At 39.9% G+C, this 27825-nt stretch overlaps 2 protein-coding genes across 2 annotated transcripts; both read left to right on the top strand.

Annotated features, from left to right (window-relative positions):
• On the top strand, positions 1–27825 carry LOC142530892 (uncharacterized). Its single transcript, XM_075636800.1, has 8 exons — positions 1–240; positions 24528–24600; positions 24699–25018; positions 26498–26590; positions 26689–26796; positions 26887–27126; positions 27281–27385; positions 27478–27825. The coding sequence occupies exons 3-8, from the start codon at positions 25001–25003 to the stop codon at positions 27766–27768; spliced, it is 855 nt and encodes a 284-aa protein (XP_075492915.1). The 5' UTR covers positions 1–240; positions 24528–24600; positions 24699–25000; the 3' UTR covers positions 27769–27825.
• Positions 21806–22717, top strand: LOC142537109 (uncharacterized). Its single transcript, XM_075642681.1, has 2 exons — positions 21806–22486; positions 22598–22717. Exons 1-2 carry the CDS (start codon positions 21806–21808, stop codon positions 22715–22717), a joined length of 801 nt encoding a protein of 266 aa, XP_075498796.1.

Below are 27825 nucleotides of genomic sequence, written 5' to 3'. Positions count from 1 at the left end.
AAGAGTAAAATCCCAAATCCCCATCTCTTAACCGGCCCTTCCCCTCCTCCCGTCGGTTTTCTGTGTGCCGACTCCAACCACCGCTGCGTGCTGTCTGGCTACCGGAGATTGGAGCGCAGTAGCCAGCAACCTTGTTCTCCTAACCTTGCACCTCCTTCCCTGCCTCAGATTGGTAGAACTAGCACGAGTAGGAGACCAGTTTCAGTCTTTTTCCGTGCACGACTTTTTCATCCGTTTTCGGTGAGTGCGTCTCTCTATTTCTTAGTTAATATATAATATACATGTTACTCTTTCTTTTTGTAATTTTTCTAAGTCGATTTTGCCCATTAACGCTTCCTGTATGTACAAATTTCTAACTCCGATTTTTAGTTGTGTTTAATCTTATACTCCGGGCGGTTTTCCCTATGATCTTGTATGTACAAATTTTGATTTGTTGGTTGAATGATGTATGTTGTTTCCTTTCTTTCTTTCTGGGGAATTGGGGTGCTGCTGTTAATTGGGAATTTTTACTTTTCATCACGTTCTCTAGTGAAAGTCTGAAACCAATTAGATTGGATCAAAAACAGAAAGAAATGGGGGAATATGCCAATTTGGTGAAGAAAAAGGATTTAGAATGGCCCTTATTCGCAATTTTAGTGTGCAATGCTGAGTTGAGTTCAAAGGTCTGTATGATGTTTTAACACGGGGCGTCAAGGCCTTTTCAACTTTTGGTTTACTGTCTTTCGTTATCTTTCTTCAATTCATTTGAGCTTTATATGAACAATGCTAGTTTGATCGAAGTTCATGTCCAAATTCAAACTTTTTCTCTGGATTTTCGTGGAACTATATTTTAAGGGAATAAATTTATCATGCATAACCCAGGCTGAAGTGTAGAAAATTGATGTAAAAAGCCTTTTATTTCTAAAAGTTGGATAAAATCGATTTTGTTTTTACCTGCCTTATCTGCTGCAGTTGTTTTAGAATTGAATGCTTGCCATGACATTTGGTTTTTACCAGAGACCAAGCTGTTATTCAGCAAATCTCATTTAGAATTGAATGCTTGCCATGACATTTGGTTTGACCTTTGAAGTCTTCGAGAGAAGTGAAGCACTATTTCTTGACAAATTGTTAGATGTGCATCCTCATTTTTAACTGTCAAACATATCGGGATGACATGATTTACATAGCTCAACGTTTCACACTCATGGCGGTCTCGTTTTTCATGCTTGATCTTCGATTAATAATGCCTCAATCTCTTCTCTACGACGCTGGAGGTGCTGTCATTGTCATTGCATCATATTTATAATTATGTGATTCTTTAAACATGGAACAGATACAACAAGATCCAATCCAAAGTAGGAAGCGTAAAAAAATAAACAACAAATTGAATTGAAGGGTTGGGAATCATCAAATATTTCAAAGCTATGAAGTCTGATTTCGAACAACTACAGACCCTTGTTTCTTTTTAAAACTTGGATCTTAATAACAGTTAAATGCTGAAAGAGATGACTAAAAAATGAGAATACTATATACTAGTCTTGTCATTCAAGCAAGAAATTCAAAAAAGTTTATATATATATATATGTGTGTGTGTGTGAAACTTTTTTGTATATATATATATAACCTGAACTATCTTGTGATTTTGATGATTTTGGGTGTGTGTCATTAACAAGTACTGCATTTAGTTTATATAATCTCTCAAGCTCCAAAATATTTGTCCGATTTTTGTGCATTTTCAAGTAAATCTTTGATCTATAATCTTCTCCCTTATACTTTTACTCATACCCGACAATTTTCCCCTTTTTCTGTCAATCCTCTAAAAAATTGTTCTTTTTAATTTTCTTTCACCTCTTGCGGTGTCAAAAAAAGCTACACTAATTACTTATGTAGACATTAAAAATGTATGTTCATCGACTCGTCTAAATTTTTTTATTCTCTTGAATACAAAAATAAAAGTATGATTATCTTCAAATAGATAAAAATGAACTGTATTTGTGTAAATAACTAATTTATTATTAAAGAAGAAATTTTATATTTGAATTTAATTGTAGTCTAAAATAATTATCATGATTATGTCACAATATATATGTCTTAAGTTAATTTTCAATAATAAACCGTAAGACAGTAAATTATTTTATATTCTATGAATAACGCGTAATGCTGTGTCGTTCGTTCTTTTTTCTATTATACATGATAAAAAATATAAGTAGAATTTAGGTTATTGACATAAGGATTCGGGCATCATTAACCAGTTTGTTACTTGGATAGCCCAGATCATAACCAATATGCGGGTTACTTTCCCGAGGACCCGGGCAGATCTTCTCTTCCAGGGCACTTCGCCTCTTTCCGGGCAATCATCATAGCCCGGGTCCTCATACAAGTACCCGGGTACCCTACTACCCGGGTCACCCCGAGAATTGCATCACACTCGAGTGTGATTGATACACGCTGTCTATTATGTCAGAATCACTTGTGCTTAGAGTGTCCTCAAAGCCATCAGAAGCTATAAGCATGGGTAGCCGACTTGACATGTTTAGTAGGTGGCTCTGGAATCGAGGTATCTACCCCATTTTCTACTATAAATAGTATGTATTAATGTCATTTAAAGGGTCCAAAAAAATCTTTGAACTCTTAAGCACTTACATATTTTCTCTCAAATATTGCTTGTGTTCATCTGAAAAACCTGCTGACTTTAGCATCGGAGTGGCTATGTCGGACACTCCTCCGGCGCCCATTCACGGGTTCTTTTCTTGTTTGCAGGTGTTAATCCAAGCCATTACCTTCACTCAACTTCGCAAACACTATAAATTACTGATTTGATCCATTGGAGCCCCTTACCCGGCTCATCCATTTCAGCGAGGTCAGATCATTGGCGCCGTCTGTGGGAAACTAGAGACTATGACGTTGAAATGGCTCATACGCGAAGAACTAACCAGGATAATTCCCGGGTTTAGGGTGATAATGCGCGTACTTCGGGACAAGGTGGTGGTGCTCCTCCCACAGGACCCAATCTTATTACCACGACCCCGGAGGATCTGGCTAGAATGATCTCTGAAGCGGTGGATAAGGCCATGGCCCGTAGAAATCATTCACGCCAGGCTACTCCTCCAAGAGATGAGCAGGAGCCGCAGCAGGAGTTGAGGGAGGAGGAGGAGATGAGGAGAGAAGACGAGGAGTCTAGTGCCGGGTCCAAATCTCCAACTGTAGCGGAGGAATTGTTGGAGCTAAGACAAAAGATGAAGGTCCTGGAAGGACAGTTGGAGAGCCGGAGTACTTCCCGGGAAATCGCCAAAGGATGCCCATTTGCTGAAGCCATTGTCCGGGAACCTCTTCCCGAGAACTTCAAATCTGCCAAAATAAAAGATTATGATGGCAATGCAGACCCCGAGGAGCACCTGGCCAGATTTGAAAATATGGTCATGTTACACTATTACGCTGATCGAATCAAATGTAAGGTGTTCCTGACAACATTGGTAGACTCTGCTCAAAGATGGTTTGAGGGATTCGCTCCTCAAAGTATTCATTCCTTCAAGGACTTCAAGAAGGTGTTCTCACACCATTTCAGCAGCAGCAAGAAGTACAAGAAGACTTCTTTTAGTATTTTTGAGGTAAAAGAGCCCGGAGGAGAGTCTAAGGGCTTACATCAGAAGATTCAATAGAGTGGATCTGGAAGTTCCTACATGTGCCACTGAAACCAAAACGACTGCCTTCACCCAAGGCTTGAGGGAGGGAGAATTTTTCAAATCACTAACCAAGAAAGTTCCCGGGGACTTCGAGGACTTATTTTCCCGGGCAGAAAAATACATCAATATGGAGCAGGCCCAGAAGCAGAAGAGGGAGGCCGTAAGGAAGAAGAGAGGGGACCGGCTGTCTAAGCCCGAGGAGAAAGGACAGAGGAGGGGTAATCCATGGCATTTTTCTCACAACGTGCCTCTAAAGATTGCCCGGGAGAGGAAGGTGCAGGAGTGCAGTGGGATATGGCCCCGGATTATCAAATATCCCGACCTGAGAAGAGAGGATTTTGAACGCTCCACAAATTATGTTATCACAACACCGAGGACTATAAAACATTGAAGGGAGACTATGCCTTACCTTCCGCCCTGGGACCAAGTCAAGCCAACAAAAGGCCGAGATCGCTTCCATGGACATCTCAGCAGCCAGGGTCCAGTGCCCGAGGTAGAGGTGTAAGAAGTAGTCCGAGGAGTGAGCCCGGGAGAAGGAGAGAACCCGAGCCTGAGAGAAAGAAGAATTCGACCCCTGCCATGGGGTTGATTAAAATGATATCAGGAGGCTCCACTGATTGAGACTCCAATCGGGCGAGGAAGATTTAAAGGGGGTAAATCTACCCCATAATGATGCCCTGGTTATCCAAGCCCGGGTAGCCAATTATGATATTTTGAGAGTCTTCGTGGACTCGGGCAGCTCTGTTAATGTTATCATTAAAGACGCCTTCATGCAGATGGATTTGCAGGGCTATCACTTAGAAGCTTTAGAGACTGCACTTTTTGGTTTTTCTGGCCATGTGGTTTACCCTGAAGGGAGATTGTCCTGCCACTGATATTGGGCTCCCTAGATCTTAAAAAGACGGTGATGACCTCTTTCACTGTGGTGGACTCCCCATCATCATACAACATCATTCTGGTGAGGCCGGCTATGAACGAATTGAAAGCCGTGGCATCCACCTACCACCAGAAGATCAAATTTCCTATGGGAGCCCGGGTAGGAGAAGTCCGGGTAGATCAACCTTCTTCCCGGAAATGCTATGTGGAAGCCGTTCGGGCTGATCAGAGCAAAACCAGGAGGGAAGGGAAGAAAGCGAGAGTTGATGAAGTGGGAGGAAGAGTAGTGGAGAAGAGAGAGGTTCATTTTGTGGCTGAGGAAGAACAGGAGGTGATAGAAGTCGGGCCAGGCAAGCAAATCCGGGTGGTTCGGGACCTCAGTACATCCACCCGAGTTAGTTTGATTAACTGTTTGAAAGCTAATATTCATATGTTTGCCTTGTCCCAACAGGAGTTGACAGGGATCTCACCCCTTATATCGGAGCATCAACTGAATGTTCTCCCGGGATCTCACCCGGTGAAACAAAAGAAGAGACACTTTGGTCTTGAAAAGTACAAAGTTATTGATGAACAGGTGAAAGATCTGCTGAAAGCCGACCACATTCGAGAAATTCAATTTCCTACATGGCTTTCGAATGTGGTGCTGGTACTTAAGTCCACCGGAAAGTGGAGAATGTGCGTGGATTTCCGCGATCTCAACAATGCTTGCCCCAAGGACCACTACACCCTGCCCAGGATTGACCAACTGGTGGATTTCACCTCGGGCTTTGAACTGCTAAGTTTCATGGATGCTTACCAGGGGTATCATCAAAGCCCCCTGACCAAGAGTGATCAAGATAAAGCCAGCTTCATCACCTCGGGAGGTACATTTTGCTATGTTGTAATGCCTTTCGGGTTAAAGAATTCAGGGGCTACTTACCAACGTCTCATGAGCAGAGTCTTTGAGAAACAACTGGGCCGGAATGTGGAGGTATACGTGGATGATATCCTGGGCAAGTCTAAAGAGGTTGCGAATTTCATTGTTGATCTTGAGAAAACCTTTGCCACTCTAATGCATTTCGGGATAAAGCTCAACCCTGCCAAATGCATTTTTGGTGTAAAGAGTGGCAAGTTTTTGGGTTTCATAGTGACCGACCAGGGGATTGAGGTAAATCAGGAAAAAGTCAAGTCCATGTTGTGCATGCCATCTCCTCGATCTGTCAAAGTAGTACAGAAGCTGACAAGGAGGATTGCTTCCCTATCTCGATTTATATCCCGGTCAGTACACAGAAGTTATTCTTTCTTTCAAGTCTTGAGGAAGGCCCAGCAATTCGGATGGGATGAGAAATGTGAACAGGCCTTCCAGGACTTGAAGATTCATCTTGCAGAGCTCCCTGTATTGGTGAAGCCGGAGCCCGGGGAGAAGCTATTCGTTTATCTATCTACTACAGAGTATGCTGTCAGCTCAGTTATGATGAAAGAGGAGGGTTCTTACCAAAAGCCTGTCTATTATATCAGCCATGCTCTAAGAGGCCCCGAGCTCCGGTATAGTGAAGTAGAGAAGATTGCCTTGGCCATAATCATAATCGCCCGGAAGCTGCGACCTTACTTCCTGTCGCATCAAATCATTGTTCTTACCAATAGTCCTCTTGGCAAGATCATGACTCACTCAGAAGTATCCGGGAGGATGATCAAGTGGACAGTAGAGTTGGGAGAATATGACATTGAATACAAGCCCCGTGTTGCCATCAAAGCACAAGCCTTATCAGATTTCTTATCCGAAATGATTCAACCCGAGGAAGAGGAAGTATGGAGAGTGCTTGTGGATGGGGCGTCTAGCCTTACTGGGTGTGGAGTAGGGGTTGTAATAATAGCTCCCTCGGGAGAAAAGATTAAATTGGCACTAAGCATTGATTCCCGGGTAACCAACAATGAGGCCGAGTATGAAGCTGTCCTCGCCGGTATCCGAGCTGCCCGGGAGGTGGGAGCTTTCCGGAATATTCTATACTCTGATTCACAGCTAATCACTGAACAGATAAAGGGCTTTTATGAAGCTAGGGATGACAGGATGCTCAAATATCTACAGCTCATTCAAGCCCAAGCAGAAACCTTTGTGAATTGGAGTATTGAACAAATACCCCGGGAAGAGAATGGAGAGGCTGATGCTCTTGCAATAATGGCTGCTTCTTTGTCAGAGGTCAGCACCTGAGAAGTTTTGCATGTTTCCCGGTTGGTCCTTTCGACCAAGGAAGAAATAGTAACAGTACCCGAGGACTCCTGGATGACACCATTGATCAAATTCATTAAAAGTAAAGAACTGCCCGAGGATAAAGCCCGAGCTCAGAAGATTAAGAGACAAGCTCCCAAGTTTGTTCTCTTAAATAATGTCTTGTACAGAAGATCATTCCAGGGACCATTATTAAAATGCTTATCTGAGAGAGAAGTGGATTATGTCCTCCGAGAAATTCATGAAGGGTGTTGTGCGGAGCACCTCAGAGGAATATCTTTGGCCTGGAAGACAATGCTTGCCGGGTTCTGGTGGCCAACTCTTAGCCAAGATTCTGTTCGAGTGGTCCAAGCTTGTGAGGGCTGTAAACATCATTCAAATTTTCAACATAGCTCGGCCACTCTCATGGGCATCTTGCCCTTTTGATCAGTGGGGCATAGATATTATGGGTCCTTTCCCAATTGCCCGGGCTCAGAAGAAATTCTTGCTAATAGCTGTTGATTATTTTTCCAAATGGGTAGAAACTGAGCCCTTGGCTAAGATTACTGAGTAGGAAGTTTTGAAATTTCTGTGGAGGAACATAGTATGCCGGTTTGGAGTACCCAAAAAACTGATCTCTGATAATGAAAAACATGTTTCAAGGCAAAGAAATTACATCTTGGTGCCGGGAAATGAAAATCACTCAGTCTTTCACCTCTATTGCCTATCCTCAAGCTATTGGCCAAACAGAAGTTGTAAATAAAATTATTGTACAAGCACTAAAAACCAGGCTGCAAGGTGAAGGAAAGGATTGGGTGGAAAAATTACCCAGTGTTCTCTGGGCATACAGAACCACTCCCCGGGCACCTACTCAAGAAACTCCTTTCAACTTGGTATATGATTCTGAAGTAGTCCTTAAAGTTGAGATCGGGCAATCGTCTTCCCGGGTAGAATCTTACCCGGACGACAATGATCAAAGCCGGGCCATGGAGTTGGATTTGGTGGAAGAAAAAAGAGACCGAGCATTTATTCGAATGGAAGCATATCGGAGCCGGGTTATAAAATCATATAACAGGAAGGTCCGGATTCGAGACTTTCAAGTAGAGGATCTAGTCATGAAGAAAGTCAACCCTGCCGAGGAAGTGGGGAAGTTGGAAGCTCGGTGGGAAGGATCCTACAAGATCACCCGGAGGGTCATTTCGGGATCTTTTTATATAGAAGATGCCCAGGGCCGTCTTCTCAAAAGGCCTTGGAATGTATTTAATTTGAAAAAGTATTATGCTTGACAGATGTAATTATTTGATGTAAGAAATAAATGAAGGATCTATTTTCCAAAAGAAGAATGTTATGTATGTTTCTTTTATCTTATCCCGGGAGGTACTAGGTCCCGGGGAATTAAATCTTAAAAAGCCCAGGGCACTACACCCTAGCTCGGGGAACCACACCTCGACAATTCCTATGTCCCGGGACATGCTCCCCGGCCCAAGGCTCCGTACCTTGGTTCTTACTAAGCCTAGAGCATTACACCCTGGCTCGAGGAACCACATCTCGAACATTCTCAAGTCCCGGGACATGCCCCCCGGCCCAAGGCTCTATACCTTGGTTCTTACTAAGCCCAGGGCACTACACCCTGGCTCGGTGAACAACACCTCGACCATTCCCATGTCCCGGGACATGCTCCCCGGCCCAAGGCTCCCTACCTTGGTTCTTACTAAGCCCATGGCACTACACCCTGGCTCGGGGAACCACACATCGATCATTCCCAAGTCCCGGGACATGCCTCCCCGACCCAAGGCTCCGTACCTTGGTTCTTACTAAGCCTAAGCACTACACTCTGGCTCGAGAAACCACACCTCAACCATTCCCAAGTCCCGGGATATGCTCCCCGGCCCAAGGCTCCGTACCTTGGTTCTTACTAAGATCAGGGCACTACACCCTAGCTCGGGGAACCACACCTCGACCATTCCAAAGTCCCGGGACATGCTCCCCAGTCCAAGACTCCGTACCTTGGTTCTTACTAAGCTCAGGGCACTACACACTGGCTCGAGGAACCACACCTAGACCATTCCCAAGTCCCGGGACATGCTCCCCGGCCCAAGGCTCCGTACCTTGGTTCTTACAAGCCCAGGGCACTACACCTTGGCTCGAGAAACCACACCTCGACCATTCCCAAGTCCCGGGACATGCTCCCTGGCCCAAGGCTCCGTCCCTTGGTTCTTAGGAAGTCCAGGGCACTATACCTTGGCTCGGAGAACCACACCTCGACCAATCCAGATCCCGAGATATGCTCTTTTACCCATTTTTTATACACTTGAATTATATATACAAAGGTTTTATACCTGGTTTTATGGTTTCTACATCTTGGTCATTTGCTAAATATGGGATTTTAATACATTGCGGGGATCAAGACCCCTGGTATTTATGTGAACTTACTGGATAATTCTTAACACTTAGAAAATTTTCTGAAGGCTTCGCGTACAAGCAATTGTATTACCCAGGTTTCTTGAAGACTTATCAGAATATTATTGAAAGCAGTTGACAGAAATAAAAAATTTCATTAAAAAGCCCGGGGGCAAGAATTACATAAAAAGGATAAAAAAGGAAAAAGAAATAAAATCCAAGTCTATATTTACAGGCTCGGACTCTGGCTGTTCTTTTGGAGCCTCCTTCTCTTCTTCCCCATCTTTGGGAAGTGGTGCTATGGCACGACCGAAGTCGGGAAATTTTCCCTATCCTCAGGTAAAAGCCCGGCCTCTTCAAACTGTTCTCGGCAATTTTCGAACCCGGTCTGAAAGGGAGGATAGGCCCGGTCTTCAACGGCTTTCTTAAATTCAGGAGATTGAAGGAAGGAGGCCTGCCATTTATCCTTGTTGTACTCAGCCAGGGCCAGGGCACTCTCGGCTTTCTTGGCCCGCAATAATTGTACCTTTACCTGTTCACAAAGAGAATAGTTCCTCGATTCCGAAACAGATAAAGTATCTCGCAGATTTTCTTCTTGAACAAGGCCTTCATTGATGTCATCTCGGGCCTTGTCCAGAGCGGAGCGCAAGCTGACCACTTCCTCCTCGTGAGTGGCTTGAGCCCGGGACAATTATTTTTGCATCTTGGCTTGAGTGTCTTGGAATTGCCGGGCTCGATTACCAGAAATGGTGGCAGCCGCGGCAACCTCCTCAAAAGTCGAGATCAGCAGTTGAGCAGCCTGTTCAAAAACAAGTCAGTAAAAAATAAATGATAAACAGAGCAAGAAAGATTGACAAAAAACTTACCGCCAAGAGCTTATTCGAGCCTTCGAAAAGTTTGGCAGAGGGCCGGGAGTTCTTCAAACAGGCCTCCTCATCAGGAGTAAGGAGTTGTTTGAAAATATTAAGCCCTCTTGCCGAAGATCCCTCCTCAAAAATGTTGACTCGGGGAGGTTGCTCGATGAGGAGGGGCTATTGGTGGGATTGTTGACGGGGGGAGGGGGGGTGGTTGACCGAGTTGCCTGAGACGAACCTTGTCCCCTCTGCCGGTTATCCTCGACCAGGATCCGCTCTGGGCTTGTGATAGCCTTTCGCTTCCTCTGGATGAGAGGGATATGATCTTCAGAATCCTCCTGGGATTCATCTCGGGTCGCCTCCTCCTCTCGTTGAGCCTCGACCCGAGCCAATTCTGCTTGTTGGGCGCTTCCTCAGCCTGCTTCTTCTCAGCAGTGGCCTTCCGGGCTGCCAGTTTTTTCTCCGTGGCTGCCTTCTCGGCCTCCCATTTCTTGGCAAAAGCCTCCTACATTTTCGAGTTATCTGCACAAAATAGGAGAAGGTTCAATAACAGTTGGTAAGTATTAACAAGTTTTGAAAACAGGATTCAGATATTAAGAATTACCGGGTTGAGCGCCCGAGTCAGCAACCTCGTCAATCACCCGATCAAGAGGTTCCTCAGCCCGAGCACTCAACCCGTGGGCAATCAAGTTCTCATTTAAAATGAGAACAGAGGAGGAGAATTTTTCGCCCTCCACCAAATCTTGGCTTCAGGTATAAAATTCCTCAAATTTGTAAGCCCTGGGAAGGGCAGGTTGTGGAGGAAGGGAAGGAAGAAACCCGATCAAACAGGGAAGAGGACCCGGGAGTTGAATATAAAAGAATCGTCCTTTCCACCCCTTCTGGGAAGAAGGAATATCATCAAGGAACCAGGAATTGAGGCGGGCGGTTAGGGAAAAGGCGTTGTCTCCAAGCCTACAAGAGAAAAAATAGTGGAGGATAATGGGGTTGAGGACAAGATTATTCATCCTAAAAAGAACAAAGACTGAAGCCATTATACGAAAGAAATTAGGGTGGAGTTGGTTGACGGGCACGCCAAAAAACTTGGCTACTGCAATATAGAAAGGGGGAATAGGAAATCGGAGAGCATTTCTTACTTGGTCCCGAAAAAAAGTAGTATACCCGGTAGGAGGGTTATCAGCCCGATCAGAAGGACCGGTATAAGGACAAAAAAGTTCGAAGGGATAGAGCCTAGAGTGCGAAGTTCCGCGTCTGCCCTCGAGCACAGAGTGCTGTTCATTGAGGAGAACCAAGGAACCCGGGGCCTCGATCGAAGAAGGGTCAGAAGCCCGGGCTTTTCCCTTACCCTTGTCCTTTTTAAGGACTCGAGAAGTACCCAAAGAAGAAGGTTTTGTTTGGTGAGCTATGGGAAATGATGCGACGGCGAGGGGGAGAAGGGGAAGAATCAAAGCGCATCGCGGCAGACTCGTCACTAGGCGAGCCTCGCGCATTTGCTCCGGAAGTGGATGAGGTAGAATTTTACATTTTTTGGGAAAAAGATAGAAAACTTATGATGTTTTGAAAGAAATGGTGTTGGGACGAAGTGTAGCTGTTTCAGCGATGAGGATCACCGGAGATTGCAGGAGTTTGCACGGAGGAGATGCGAGGAGAAAATTCGCAAGAGCTTCTGCAAGATTTTGAATTTTAAAGTAATTTTTGTAAAATAGGAGGGCTATCATATATAGGCGGTGGGGGGAGATCTCGGCCGTTAATCTAAATACACGTGGACGATGAAGAAGCACCTCGTAAATTGTATCGGGCATGCGAAAGGACGTGCACATTTATCAAGGTGTCAGACTTATCGGATTCTCGAAATATAGAACGATTTTTGGCGGTATGAATGCTAAAACATGCGTCATAATGACACCCCTTAGACTTCCCGAGAATACTAAACGACAAAATATCCAAGCCCGGGTTATATCAGGCCCCGGCATTTTTTCTAGAGCCCGGGTGATATCAGGCCCCGGTATCTTATCTAGAGCCCGGGTAATATCAGGCCCCGGTATCTTGTCTTGAGCCCGGGTGGCATCAGACCCCGGTATTTCGTCTCATGTATAGGATATTTGAAGCTCCCGATGTTCTTACACATTCTGGATTATGTTTCTTCTAAAGTACATGTATGGCTGATCGGGACAGCGAGTCAAGCTCTAGCCCGACTATTTTAGGGATGGGTGGTGATACCCCCATAAGGATTCGGGTCATCATTAACTCAGTTTGTTACTTGGATAGCCCAGATCATAACCAATATGCCGGTTACTTTCCCGAGGACCCGGGCAGATCTTCTCTTCCCGGGCACTTCGCCACTTCCCGGGCAATCATCATAGCCCGGGCCTTCATACAAGTACTCGCGTACCCTACTACCCGGGTCACCTCGAGAATTGCACCACACTCGAGTGTGATTGATACATGTTGTCTATTCTGTCAGAACCACTTGTGCTTGGAGTGTCCTCAAAGCCATCAGAAGCTATATGTAACGCCCCGAAAATTTAAAGGTCCACGCGAACCACATGCATTTGAATTATTAAATTCTCCTGTATTTTAATTAAATGTTTTAATTGCATGAATTAATTTTGTTGTGCATATTTACATGTTTAAAATATATTTTTCTACATGATTGCATTAAAATGTATTTTTAAAGGTTATTCAGGTTGCGATCGAGGAACGGAGACCGATGGCTGAAAAAAATAGAAAATGTTTTTATTAAACAATTGTTTTTAATTATTTAAAATATGGGTGATGCTTTTTAGTATTTTTGAAAATATGGGGTTTTGACGTGATTTTATACGCCGGGACGTAATTTTTACGGTGTTGGATTTTCAACAAAAATACGAACGTTTTAGGAACCCGGCTAATAAATTAACAAACTTATTTTAACAAAATTATTTTTAGTATATAATTAAAGACTAATGGGCCTAATTAAATCCCTTAATGGGCTTAAGCCTAATTAGTTACTAATTAAACTATATAATATGATTAAACCCTCCCCAAACCCTCACACCTACACGCCACTTTCAGAATTCTTTTCTCTCCCAAATCACTCCAAGTACACGGCACCCACTTACCACAATTTGAAGGGAAATTTTGAAAGTTTCAAAGAGGAGTTGCTAAGGTTTCATAGCCAAGGTTTTTGTCCGTTCTTCGCAAATCGTCAACGATTTTTCGTGCGTTAATTACTTAAAGGCACGCCATATTTCTTTCCTTGAACCATCTATCACACCATAGTATTTTATTTAATTTAATTTTGCATGAAAAACAAGTGACTTTTTAATTATTTTTCGTTTATACATGATCATGGATTTTTAAGGCTTGGGTTTTGTTTCAAAATCATGTTTGTATGATGGAAAAAGGACTGCCATGATTTAGGATATGATCAAGCATGTTTTTACACAAGTTTAGGGTCCTAAGCACTCACACAAAACGCTACACAAAAAAAAAGAAATAAACAGAAACGTAAGCTGGAACAAGGAAAGAATAGCGTGAGTATTGTTTTGGGTTTTGTATGGTGCAAGTGTTCGGTTGTTTTGCATGGGACTTGGGGCTTTGGCCAGGGCTGGCTGGGGCTCGAGTAGGGTCAGGGGAGAGGGTCTGGTAGAGTCCTAGGGGGCAAGGGCTCGCGCAACAGGGCTGGTGTAGAGACCTCGGCTGGTTGGACTCTTCACGAAGTGAAATCTGGCGTGGCCGAGAATTTCAGGGCTGTGGCTCGGTTGAGGCTGGGCTAGGTGGTCTAGATGGTTCTTTAGGATGGTCCAGTGAGGGTTAGGAAGGGCTGGGCTCGGTGGTAGCCTGGGTAAGAACACCCACGAAGAATATATCAGCAGTGCGCGTGAGGGATGCTTTGGGCGAGGCTGCTGTCCTTTGGTTCAGGGGCTTCGCTGCTGGGTTCCAGGGGTTGGGTTGGTCTGGGCTGGGTCTGGTCGTGGTCTAGGGATGGTTAGGTACAGGTGGGTTTGGTGCTGGCTTGTTTAGGAGAGTCCTAGACTAGTTAGGAGTCCTAACACCCAAGGAAACACACCCCACACACATGCAGAAATTGGTGCTTCTGTCCAGGGGAGTTTGAGCGACTTAGGGGCTTGTTCTTTGGACTGGGCTTGGTCAGGAGGGTCCCTAGGTGGGTTGGCTAGGTTATGGCTCAAGGTGGCTCGGGCGTGGCTCGGGTAAATTAGGAGATGGCTCGGTGTGTTCGATAAGGTGTCAAAAACGAAAATAATAAAGCTAAAATCGAATCCATGGGTCCACGAGTGTGGCTCATGACTTGGAAGGGTAGAATAAATCATAAAAAGGTTATGTTAAAAATTTGGGATCAAAATAACGAGTTTAGGATTTATTCGGGATTTAATCGCCGCACGAAATGCTAATTAATGAGCTAATTGAAACGTCTAGTTTAAGCTTTATAAAATTATGAAAATTTATATTTAAGCTTAAATAATTATTATAAGTCTAAGTTTAAATTTTAGGAATTTTATAATAAAGTTTTGGATTTTTCGGGATTAAAACACCGTCAAAAGAAGTAATTAAAGATAAATGAAAAAGTTTAATATTTAGGCTAAATAAAATTATGGAAAAATTAATTTAGGCTTAAATAATTTTTGAGACATGTTAGAGTCAATGAATTTAAGAAAATATCAAAAACGAGAAATTTTACGTATAGGGGTAAAACGGTCTTTTTACACATAAAATTAGTAAACGTCATGGCAGTGCCCTGAATGCTGTTTTATGTGATAATATGATTATTTTCTATAGTTATGGATGTTTATGGAATTTTTTTTTATGTTAAAATCATATTTTAAATGTGTATGGGATTTTATATGTTAAAAAAATATTTTAAATGTTTAAGGAATTTTATATGTTTATGATTTAATATGTCAAAATGTTATTGTAAATGTTTTGAAGTTAAAATGTCATTTTAAATGTTTATGAAATGTTCATGATTAAATTATGATTTTTTTTAAATGTCTATTTGATTTTTATGATTGAGTGAAGACATTTAAAATACATGTTGAATGCCTTGTTTCAAATGAAAATGCTAATATTATTCATGATTTTTCTAAAGTGATGGGAATGAAAAATGTTGAAGGAAGTGAAGTGATTGTGACTAATTCGTTAATGATGGCGATGTCGTGAGGGTGATGGTCCTAGTGGGAGCCCGACGATCGTGTTTCCATTATTGCGAATATGAAGTTATGAGGATATGAGGTTTGAGGTAAGAATGGGAATATCGTGAGGGGAGAAGGCCCCAGAGGGAGCCCATTTATGGGAGAAGGCCCCAGAGGGAGCCCATTTATGGGAGAAGGCCCCAGAGAGATCCCCGACGATCGTATTTCTATTCGATCATGATAGGCCAGGGCCCAGTTGACCGGTGAGAGTGTTGCTGGTGTCCTCCGCCGCCCAGTACTGTGGTTACATGTAGATGGATCCATCGACTTTTGAGGTTTGAGGAAAGTCACAATTAACGATCTGAATTCAACAAAGGAAAAAGAAAAGGAAAAGGAAAAACGTTTATGATTTTGAAAAAATGTTTTATGTCATGCCATGTTGAGGAAAAAAAAAGGGAAAATGTTAAGGTTTATGTGATTTCATGAAAATGTTTATGCTTAAAGTTGATGCATCATTTTTAAAATGTTTCTATCTAAAGTTCATGCATTATAAAAGGTTTACAAAAATGTTCATTTTTGAAATTTATGCATCTTCATGAAAACGATATTTTAAGTACAAGTATTTTTCACTGTTATATGTTGACTGTATTACATATTATTCGTTATTAAGATTATGGTGTGTTGAGTCTTTAGACTCACTATGTGTGATGGATGCAGGTGGTTTGGAGGGAGGACTTCATGGGTGATTTTGCTGGACTGTCGGTGCACACAACCCGAGGACCAGCGCTTCTATTTTTCCGCATTTACGTTTATGATTCATGATTTAAGCTAAAGATTTTTAGACTATTTATTTATGCTTTTGAGAGATTTTTTAGAGGTTTACTATGGGCTATTTTTTTCAACTTATTGCTTTATTTAGGTTGGGTAAAAAGTTGACGATTTCAGTTTTACGACTATTTCACCTGATTTTTAAATAGTTGGTTGATGTTTTATTTCAAATGGGAAAATATTTTTATGTGATGGTCGAAAATTGTAGAGAGAAAAAAAATTTCTAGTACTCTTAAAGCAATAAAAAGGGCAGACGTTACAGTTGGTATCAGAGCAAAGGTCCTGTAAAGGGTTGTCCCACCATCAGCGCCAGAAAGATCAGTCGTCAAACCTCAAAGTTGTAAGTTTACATGCTTTATATGATTTTATGATGTTACCTGCATAAGTACATGGCTTATATGTTTACGTCACATGTTTAATAGCATTATGATGATAAATGTTTTATATGCTCTAGAATTTTTATACGTGATACGATATGAAATAAGAAATTATTTGATTTAAACGCATGTTGGATTTGTGGTGGAATTGGACTATGTTGACTTTTTGGGTTTTATTATGGACATTTTAATTTTTGGGCTATAAGTTAATCGTGAATATTATTAATGCTTTTGGGACATGTAAATCTTCTAAGAAAATATTTATGATTCGTGGTTACTAGTTGAATTAATTTTTGGGAATTACTCATAAGAAATAATGATTCGAGGATTGCAATGACTTTGGGAGTAAGAAAACGGATAAATTGGGATTTTAAGTTTTGATGAAAAGTAAGATTGGTTATAGGAATTGATTTTTAGGTAAATAAGTTTAAATTTTTGAAATTATGTAATGAGAAATCTGTAGAAGGAAATTAAGAATGCCAAGAGCTTATGGGTTAATCGTAGGATTTTTGAAATTAAGGACCAATAAAGATAATTTTTGAGGAAATTAATAATTGATTTTTTCCATTGTTAAGGAATTTGGGAACTAATTTAGCAATAAGCGGTAATTTGATGGTTTAATTGATAGGAATTTTTGATGATTTGGGCTAGAAAGAATATTTAGAACCTTGGGATATCTTAGTTAAAATGTTATAAGGAATGTTAATCAAGGGTTTTTAGAATGAATCGATATTAGGCTTGAAAATCTAAGCGTTAGCGGATGCGTTAGGGATTTTAAGATTGAAATTTGATAAGTCGACGAACATTTTTGGTTATAAATTAAGGAAAATAATATATGATAAGTTTGGTCATCCATATTTTATTATTGGGAATGGTAAGAAAAGTTAAAAATTTGAGGTTATAATAGTAACAACATTATGTCATTATGGGTTTTCTTAAGTTGCAATTCAAAAATAAGGATTTAGAAGGAAAATTTAATTGGGATCAAGGAGACGTAAGGACATTTTAGAACTTAAGTTTTATCAGAGTAGCGCAGCGGAAGCGTGGATTTTTGGGATACTAGAACTAAGTCTAAAATTTGGATTATTAAGGATAAGCGAATTTCGAGGACGAAATTCAATTTAAGGGGGAGACTATAAGCATGGGTAGCCGACTTGACATGTTTAGCAGGTGGCTCTGGAATCGAGATATCTACCCCATTTTCTAATATAAATAGCAGGTATTAATGACATTTAAAGGGTCCAAAAAAATCTTTGAACTCTTAAGCACTTAAATATTTTCTCTCAAATATTGCTTGTGTTCATCTGAAAAACCTGCTGACTTTAGCATCGGAGTGGCTACGCCGGACACTCCTCCGGCGCACATTCACGAGTTCTTTTCTTGTTTGCAGGTGTTAATTCATGCCATTACCTTCACTCAACTTCACAAACACTATAAATTACTGATTTGATCCGTTGGAGCCCCTTACCCGGCTCATCAATTTCAGCGAGGTCACATCAGTTATCTTATTTTTATATATGATTTTATTTGTTTAAAATATAATGATGTATGAATAAGTTTTTTTTATTTAAGTTTTTTTATTTATTATGTGGTGTTCTCTTATAAAAATGTTGGGAATATTTTGGAAAAGAAAAGTTGGGATAACATCTGACACCTAAGTAATTACATCATTATAAATTAAATTATCATCGTGTATATGTGTGTGTGTAATGATAAAATCTCATAATTATTTCATACAAATGAAAAAGGTTTGTTCGTGAGATGGATAAGGAATGGATGCATCTACCTTCTAGGCTTGTACCCGAGTATGAAGAAGGGGTAAAAAAATTTATAGCACAAACTAGGAACTATGCAAAAACACATGAAGTAATCTTATGTCTTTGCAAGCGTTGTAAAAATAAGAAGTATATGAAATTTGACCAAGTTTACGACCATTTATGTATTAAGGGGTTCGATCCTTCTTACACTATTTGGGTCTTCCATGGTGAAACTTATAACTCACAATCTGAAGCTGAAGGTAGTTCAGTAGGAGTTCAGAAAGAGGATAAAAGTAGAGAGGCATATAACTTATATAAGGATGTTTTTTTGCCGGAAGAAGAGGTTGGACACACTATACCTGAGGCAAAGGATTATGAGTTTGATGATTTATTAAAAGGTGTGGAAACTCCTCTCTTCCCTGGTTGTACATCTTACACAAAGTTGTCGGCAGTCGTCACACTATACTATTACAAGTCTACTAATGGTCACACAGACAATAGTTTCAATGAGCTCCTTAAGATTTTAGGTGACATGCTTCCAGAAAACAACACACTTTCAAAAACTGTTTACACGATGAGAAAGTTGTTGAAACCATTTGATTTAGGATAAGAGAAGATTCATGCTTGCCCAAATGATTGTTGTCTATTTAGAAAGGAGCTTCAAGATCTGGACTCGTGTCCAAAGTGTGGATCCTCAAGATGGAAGATAGACAAAGTCACCACCAAAGTTTATAAAGGAGTTCCTGTAAAGGTCCTACGGCATATTCCAGTGATACCAAGACTGAAAAGAATGTTTAAATCAAAAGACAAGGCTGAAGAGTTGATTTGGAACTCCAAACACAAAAGTCAAGATCATATGATGCGTCATCCAGTTGATTCAGTAGCTTGGGATACAATAGATCATAAGTGGCCTGATTTTGCATCAGATCCTAGAAATCTCCGCCTTGGTCTTGCAACAGATGGATTCAACCCTTTTGGTGACCTTAGTTCCAGATAGAGTTGCTGGCCAAGTATTTTGGTCAATTATAACCTTTCTCCTTTGTTGATACGAATCCTTGTACGAATGAGAAGCAAACACGATTAATTAGAATCGCGCCCTCAATTCAATAATGAACAAGGATCGATTGTGTTGTCCCGATCTTTTGAAACAAGCAACGATTTGTGATATTCACCTCTAAGCGATTAACACTTGCAACAAATATCAACGATAATAACAATCGAATTTCATACGAACCTTCAAAGAACTTGTTTTGAAAATCCGTGCGAAAACAATTGACAAACGGCACAAAGATGCAATCTTTGATAAGTTTGATTTGGTAATGAACAAAGCTAAAAAAGCCTTGAGAATTGAGAGAAAACCTCAAAATATTTCTTATCAATCTGAATTGGTTCGTTCATGGTCTATTACAAGGCTTAAATAATCAACAAAAACCATAAAAAGTAGTGTAAAAAGTCATAAAGAAAGTTGTCTAGCAAGTTTGACACGGCAGTGCGTGCGCAGCCGCGCGCAAGGTTCTGCACCTGGCCAGCGCGGGGCGCGCGGTGGCGCTACATCTGGCGCGGGTGCGCGCTGCTTCTGGCGCTGGCGCGCACGCAGTTCTGCTCTGCGCTAGCACGCGCTGCTGCTTCTGCATATCTGCGCTAGTGCGTACTGTTGATTCTGCACATCTGCGCTAGCGCGTGCTGCTGCACTGCTTCTCTCAGGCAATTTTGCACTCATATGCTTGGTTGTTCGGGACTCCTTCATTATATTATTTGTTATTCTCCACCACTTACGCGCTAAGGCGCAAACTTCCAATTCATCCTCTACTTGATGGTGATGCAACCCGAACCCCTCGATCCTTATTTCCATGTTTTCTTTGGTTGAATGAAGGGCAAAATTCAACATCTTCAATCGTCCTCTCGTGATTGGTTCTTGGAACGCATAGTGGCTGTCTAGATTCATATCATACTCCCCTTCTTCAAAAAGATTTGTCCTCAAATCTTGTTTTTCTTGATAGCTAGGAAGATCAATACTTTTCATGCCTTTTCCACAATCCTGCAAGTAGAGTTTAACAATGCTCGGGATCGAACCGGCTATTTCATTAAAATAAAATAAATAAACTTTGCACCGATGTACATGAAGTGGTTTATTGAAAATAAAGAGTCGCTCATCCTCACTCTTTTGAGCCATACATATAATTTCTTTTTTTGTTTGTTTGGCCTCTTTTTCACACAACTCTTTTTGTTCTTCGATGGCCATCCCGCCTTTTTTATCACTCTCTTTTTCGGCCATCTCATTTTCATTTTCTCTCAACTCATAACAAATTGATTCACCAATACATATTACATTCGTAGACAGTTGAGCGAAAGAAACAACTTGCACATCATCTAACAACTCACCCTCCACACCACAAAACTCAATACTCGCATGAGACACAATTGGAGTATCAACCTCAACATTCAAATCATCCACATGTTTGGCTTCAAGGTTGGAAGTGGAATCCACTACCTTCACATCCTCATTTGGACAATGATGAAAATCATGTCCTATCTCTAGACACCACAAACATCGAATATCAGAAATACAATTATGTGAGAATTGCGATGTACCTTGATATCCACGTTCTGAACTCCTCGATGGTGTCGTCGTGCTTCTCTCCTCTTTACTCATCCTTCCACTCTCATCCACTCGCCCATACCTTTCACGCAAATGTGTAAATTCTTCCTCCATTCTTTTCTCAAATTCTACTAACAATGACTGAAATTGTCTATCAAGCATATTGTACCCTTTTTTTTGTTTTTTTTATCCAACAAATACGTAGAAAATCGCTACACGAAAATCGGTATTGAAAATCCTATGAGGAATTGAACGGATACGCTTACTTGAATCAAAAAGAACCAAAAGCTCTGATACCAAATGATACGAATCCTTGTACGAATGAGAAGCAAACACGATTAATTAGAATCACGCCCTCAATTCAATAACGAACAAGGATCGATTGTGTTGTCCCGATCTTTTGAAACAAGCAACAATTTGTGATATTCACCTCTAAGCGATTAACACTTAGCAACAAATATCAACGATAATAACAATCGAATTTCATACGAACCTTCAAAGAACTTGTTTTGACAATCCGTGTGAAAACAATTGACAAACGGCACAAAGATGCAATCTTTGATAAGTTTGATTTGGTAATGAACAAAGCTAAAAAAGCCTTGAGAATTGAGAGAAAACCTCAAAATATTTCTTATCAATCTGAATTGGTTCGTTCATGAACTATTACAAGGCTTAAATAATCAACAAAAATCATAAAAAGTAGTGTAAAAAGTCATAAAGAAAGTTGTCTAGCAAGTTTGACACGGCAGTGCGCGCGGTGGCGCGTGAACTCGCGCAGCCGCGCGCAAGGTTCTCCACCTGGCCAGCGCGGGGCGCGCAGTGGCGCTACATCTGGCGCGGGTGCGCTGCTGCTTCTGGCGCGGGCGCGCGCACAGTTCTGCCCTGCGCTAGCGCGCGCTGCTACATTGCTTCTGGCGTGCTGCTGCTTCTGCACATCTGCGCTAGCGCGTGCTGCTGCACTGCTTCTCTCAGGCAATTTTGCACTCATATGCTTGGTTGTTCGGGATTCCTTCATTATATTATTTGTTGATCTTCACCACTTACGCGCTAAGGCGCAAACTTCCAATTCATCCTCTACTTGATGGTGATGCAACTCGAACCCCTCGAGCCTTATTTCCAAGCTTTAATTGGTTGAATGAAGGGCAAAATTCAACATCTTCAATCGTCCTTCTCGGGATTGGTTCTTGGAACGCATAGTGGTTGGCTAGATTCATATCATTTGTTGTGCTTGACAAAGGAAAATCTTATGCTGACATTACTGATTCCAGGTCCGAAGCAACCGGGAAATGATACAGATGTATACTTGGAACCCCTCGTGGAGGATTTGAAGGAGTTGTGGGACACCGGTGTGGAGGCGTATGATGCATTTAGCAAGTCAATGTTCAATCTGAAGGCTATTTCGATGTGGACAATCAATGATTTTCCAGCTTATGGAAACCTAGCTGGATGTGCCATAAAAGGGAAACTTGGTTGCCCAATATGTGGGGAAGACATATGTTCTGTGTGGCTTAAGTATAGTAGAAAGTTTGCATACTTAGGCCACAGAAGATTTCTTGCACCTAATCATCCATTTCGTCAGAAAAAGAAGTGGTTTAATGGGAAAAAAGAGAGTAAAGGGAAATCTAGACCTTTGAATGTGATAGAAATTACCGATGCATTGAAAGATATTGAAAATGACTGGGGTAAAAAGAAAAAGGGTGAGACTGTCGACACTTTGAGGAAAAAGAGGAAGAAGCAGGATAGGTCAAAAGAGGTACAAAAACCAGTTCAAAGGTGGAAGAAAAAGTCAATTTTTTTCGATTTGCCATATTGGAGTGTAAGTTAATTTGCACTCTTTTCATTAGCTTTTGCAAATATTTTTATTGTTCCTAAATTGTTATAAATATTCTGAACTGACACTATGAAACTTGTTCATGGTTATCTTTAGGGCCTTCTGCTACGTCATAACTTAGATGTGATGCATGTTGAAAAGAATGTCTCCAAGAATATCATAGGCACATTGTTAAACCTGAAGAAAAAATCCAAAGATGGTGTGAATGCTCGCTAAGATTTGGTACAATTAAAAATTAGACAAGAATTACATCCGCAAGAAAAAGGAGAAAATAAATATCATTTACCTGCTGCCCCGTACACACTGTCTAAAAAAGAAATGGATGTATTTTGCTCTAGGTTGAAGAAAATAAAGTTACCCGATGAATATAGCTCAAATATTGGTAACTTTGTTTCTGTAGAAGAGCGTAAGCTTATTGGGCTTAAATCTCATAATTGTCATGTTCTGATACAACAATTGCTATCAGTAGCATTGAGATATCTTCTACCGAAAGGTCCACGCAATGCTATATTTCTGTTGGGTGCATTTAACAATGAATTATGTCAAAGAGTATTAGACAGGAACCGTTTATGACAACTCGAGGAGAATATTGCTGAAATTCTATGCATGTTGGAAAGGTATTTTCCACCCGCTTTCTTTACTATCTCGATTCACTTGACAATCCATTTAGCAAGAGAGGCTCGCTTGTGTGGGCCAGTCCAATTCTGTTGGATGTATCCATTTGAAAGGTATTAAGTAATCATTAATCTTTTTGATAAATTTTATATTTTGCTATCAACACTTATTTCATGTGAATTTTGCTTTGTGATTTAGATTTATGAAAATACTAAAAGGGTATGTGAAGAACCGGGCAAGACCAGAAGGTTGTATAGCTGAGTGTTACCTCGCAGAAGAACGAATGGCATTTTGTAGTGCTTATATAAAAAATGCTTCTAGTATTGGTGTTCGTTCTAATAGGAACGATGATTTGGAAGATGGAATATTAGAAGGTCGGTCCAATTTCTAAAGGGAAAGAAAATATTTTAGAGGATCACGTGTTACAAGCTGCACATCGATATGTGTTGTTCAATACTGCAGAAGTTGTAGTTAGTTTCAGACTGTTAGTCTTGATTTATTACACACATATCTTGTGTATTCTAACATCTTCATTCAATGATTTTAATTAGGAAGCACATTGACGAGCTTAAACAAACAGCTCATCGTTTCTTAAGTAATGAAACATTGTTATAAAAGCAACATATGGAAACATTTGCTGAATGACTATCAAAACAGGTTCATGTTAACTCTTCAGACCGAATTCATTGGCTATCACATGGTCCAAGAAAGCATGTTACATCGTATACGGGATATATTGTAAATGGACATCGGATCCACACAATTGATGTTGGAAGGTCGACACAAGATAGTGGTGTTTCAGTTGAAGCTGATACTGTTTGTCAATCTAATTCTAATGACAATTCACATACAGTAGGAAGACTATCATACTATGGGGTTATACGAGATATTGTTTTGCTAGACTACTATTCTTTCAAAGTTCCTGTTTTTAGGTGTGATTGAGCCAATCCTGGAACTGGTATCAAAATTGAAGATGGTTTTACACTGGTCAACTTACACCAAGGACTAAAAACTTTTGAAAGTGATCCTTTCATTTTAGCATCACAAGCAAAGCAAGTATTTTATTCCAGGGACAATGACGAAACAAATTGGTATGTGTTGCTAAAAGCGCCGCCTCGGAGTATTCATTACATGAATGTGCTTGAAGAAGATGCTTATACGTCATCAACACCTCTTGATGTGTCCCTACTTGAGATTAACATTACTGAGAAAAAACCGTATTCAAGTAATGAGTGTGAGGGAATCGATGTGACTGAGACATGACTGAAATTTACAGCAATAGATTTTATAGTTATTTATTTTGATTGATACATGTTTTTCTAAAGTTACGTAACTATTTATTTAGTGTTTAAATTATTTGTTTGCTTGTTTATTTTCAGTGATGCATCATGTCATATTACATGTTTATCAGGTCATTAAATAACATTCAAAAGATGAGCAAAATGGTCAAAAACCATAGCAAAGGATCTGTAGATGAAACTCAGGTGAGACATTAAATCTTGTTTTATTTCACTAAAGCACACTAGTATATTTCAATGCATCTTATTTCCATTTTACAATGTATCTTTTTTCCATTTTACAGGAAAATATATCTAATAGGTTATCGAAAATGGATTCTAACAATTCAGCTAATTCATCACATGATTTGCATGGCAAAGAACCAATTGATGATGAGAAAATAGATAAGAAAAAAGACGGGGTGCATCAAAGTTGAAAATGGTTAGTGGCCAAGACAGGTGTAAAGAGCTGGAGCGTAATGAGTTTGGACAGCCGGTTGAAGATAATTCAGTGAGGTATGCTTCTTTCTGAGGTTGCATGATAAAAGAATTTGTGCCTTATACATTAGATAGATGAAATGACATAAGCGAAGAAGTGAAGGATAGGATGTGGAGCTGTCTTCAGGTAATATATTTAGTTACTTAATTTTTCATTTCCATTTTCATAACAAAATGTAGACATATTTTCTTGTTATTTAATGTACAGCTAACTTACAAAGTTGAGGATTGTCAAAAGAAATAAATTTTTTGAAAGTTGGCTAAATTGTGGGGCGATAGGAAATCCAAATTGCAAATACTTGTACAAGAAGCTAATACAAGTCGACTGGCTTCACGAGATCTCAATCTTTTGAAGCCTGAATTTATGGACCAAAATCAGTGAGACTTGTTTGTACAGAGGACATTATCACGTAACTTTCAAGTAAGAATTTTTCTGGACTCTTTTATGGTCACTTATTATATTCGCTTTACCTTTCAATTTGTTGGTATTTGTAATTTTTGTGATGATTTATTGGCAAATCAATTTTAAAATATACCAAAACGTGTGGCAAATATGAGGTGGGTGTAAATGTAAGACATGTGAATCTTATATGAAGGCATGTATTCCAGAATTAGTTTTCTGGATTAGATCATGTGACATAGCACCATGTGAATATGCAACTAAGTTAAAAATCACAAAGTGCTAGAAGTTAAAAATCACAAGGTGGACTCCAGTCTACAGTGTTGTAAGCAAGCGGAGTATTCAGGAGCTTGTAAACTAGGTGTGTCCACTCTCTTTTCTATGTTTGACTTTGTTTGAGTTCTGACTTGACATACGTGAAGTTTGGTGTCCATTGGCTCTTTCTATGCAAGAATTGAAACCATTTTCGATGAAGATTTTACTATCTAATGGCTGAATTTGATCATATTTTTTGTTTTGGATGATAATTTGTTTATGGTTTTTGCCACTCTTATTCTTTTACGCTGGTGTAAGAGTGTTATTTTTTTAAAATCCGGTTTGGTGGTTTCCAGCTTGTGATAGCCCCACGAAATGTTCTTGTGTGATTATGAAGCTGTAGCAGTGAGGTTCTAAAACTAATTGTATATAAATTTTGAACAATTGTGGCACAAAATATTGTCAACATTTAATTTCTTTATTAAATAAAGAGATAGCCCCACGAAATGTTCTTGTCTGATATGGTTCTTTAGTTTTAGAACCTCACAGTTACAATTAGTTTAGTTTCCAGCTTGTGATAGCCTCACGAAATGTTCTTGTGTGATTCTCACAAGCTTGTCGTTAGGTCAAAGTATATATAGTTTTATTGTCTTGTAATGTGGAAGTACTGAGAACCATATTTTAAAATGATAATTAGCTCTATAAACATGAAAATTGTTTAAAACAATAATTGAGGATTATGGTGAAGAATTTAATAGCGATTTGGACCTCAATCTTTGTATATATTAATTGATGGAATATCGATTATTATCGTATTATTAGTCTTAAAGAGCCAATAAAGATGTACGAATTGTGTATATTTGTTGCTGACCGTTGTACATGACTTAAGTACAAGTAAATACATCACAAACTTGTTGCATCTATATTCTATGCGATTTTAACTAATTTCAGGAAAAGAGCGAAAGATTTAGAACGATGAGAAAAAAACAAGATCACATTCACACAATGAGCCGGAGAGGTTATGCTCGTTTGACTCACATTATGGTAAATATTTTTATGGTTTTTATAATTTATGTAATTAGTAATGATATATACATCTTGAATTATGTTCTTACGATTTTGTATTTATTTTTATATTAAAGGAGAAGAGAAGCCCGGCAGACACAAAAATTACGAGATCGCAAGTTTGGATTGAAGGTCACAAGAAAAAAAATGGGGAGCCTAGTACTCAAGCTGTTGGAGAGAAAATGGTAATAAAATAAATATTTTATTTTTAAAATATTAAACACAATTTTCTCCTTCTCAGTTTTATTGTGTTTGCTCATAATTTTTTTTTGCAGAAAGAAATACAAGAATGTCCACCTGAATCTCAAAACACAACTAACATTGTTGATGATGCAATTAGCCTTGTGTTTGGCAAGGAAGCTCGGGGTAGAGTGCGCGGAATGGGCTTCGGAGTTACACCATCGAAAGTTAGAGCTTCGGTGAAACAAAATAGAAATGTTCAACAACTTTCAAACTATGGTACAAAGCCTTCAACAACAAATGCAACAAAATCAGCTAGAAATGCAAGAAATGAGGTCCATGTTTTTACAAAGTATGAATCAACAAAATCAGTAAGAACAGATTAGTAAGTAAACAACATATAAAAAATATGTTTGGTATATATACACACTTAAATTCTTTTGAATTATCATGATTACATCGCTTGACACGATTTGATTGTAAAATTAGGTTGCTAGTGGTGGCATTTGTAGCGGTATTGGGAATGAAGTTGTTAGTAATGGTGATATAGATATTGGTGCCAAGAAAAATGGTAATTTTGATCATGTTTCTCAGGTAATTATCCTTAAATTATGTATTTTTAAACCGCAAAATTGCTACTAAAATAGACGTGGTTGAATCAATAACTTTTCATTGTTTATTTACAGTCAAATTTGAGGAATGTGAGTCTTGGAGATATCCGTGCTAATACTAAATGTAAGCTGCTTCATTGTTGTGCTGATGAACTAGTTGTTGCAGAAGGTCGACTTGCATCCACATATCCAAACACAAAAGTGCATCACGTTGTTCTTGGTAGATCTTGTTGGAAAGTTTGGGTTGATAAGGTTTTGGTGGAGAAGGTGGACCTAATTCGACCAAATGATGAAATGCAGTTTCTCGAGGACGCGATAGGAAGCATGGTAGCATGGTTATCTAAATTTATAGTATTGTGTGATTGATAAATATTCTACTGATGTGCGTGTATTGAAAGTTTAATCATTGTTATATATGTACCA

This window comes from Primulina tabacum, chromosome 2 (assembly GCF_025594145.1).
Source record: "Primulina tabacum isolate GXHZ01 chromosome 2, ASM2559414v2, whole genome shotgun sequence".
NCBI lineage: Eukaryota > Viridiplantae > Streptophyta > Magnoliopsida > Lamiales > Gesneriaceae > Primulina > Primulina tabacum.
The sequence above is the reverse complement of the archived record's forward strand: the minus strand, read 5'-3'. Positions and strand labels throughout refer to the sequence as shown.

What these genes read in the sequence shown, in the direction of transcription:
- LOC142537109 (XM_075642681.1), top strand. Translation starts at nt 21,806, where the DNA reads ATGAAGGGCAAAATTCAACATCTTCAATCGTCCTTCTCGGGATTGGTT. An exon ending in TCGATTTGCCATATTGGAGT is followed by an intron (nt 22,487 to 22,597) that starts GTAAGTTAATTT and finishes GGTTATCTTTAG; the next exon opens with GGCCTTCTGCTACGTCATAA.
- LOC142530892 (XM_075636800.1), top strand. An exon ending in AAGCTGTTGGAGAGAAAATG is followed by an intron (nt 26,797 to 26,886) that starts GTAATAAAATAA and finishes TTTTTTTTGCAG; the next exon opens with AAAGAAATACAAGAATGTCC. An exon ending in ATTTTGATCATGTTTCTCAG is followed by an intron (nt 27,386 to 27,477) that starts GTAATTATCCTT and finishes GTTTATTTACAG; the next exon opens with TCAAATTTGAGGAATGTGAG.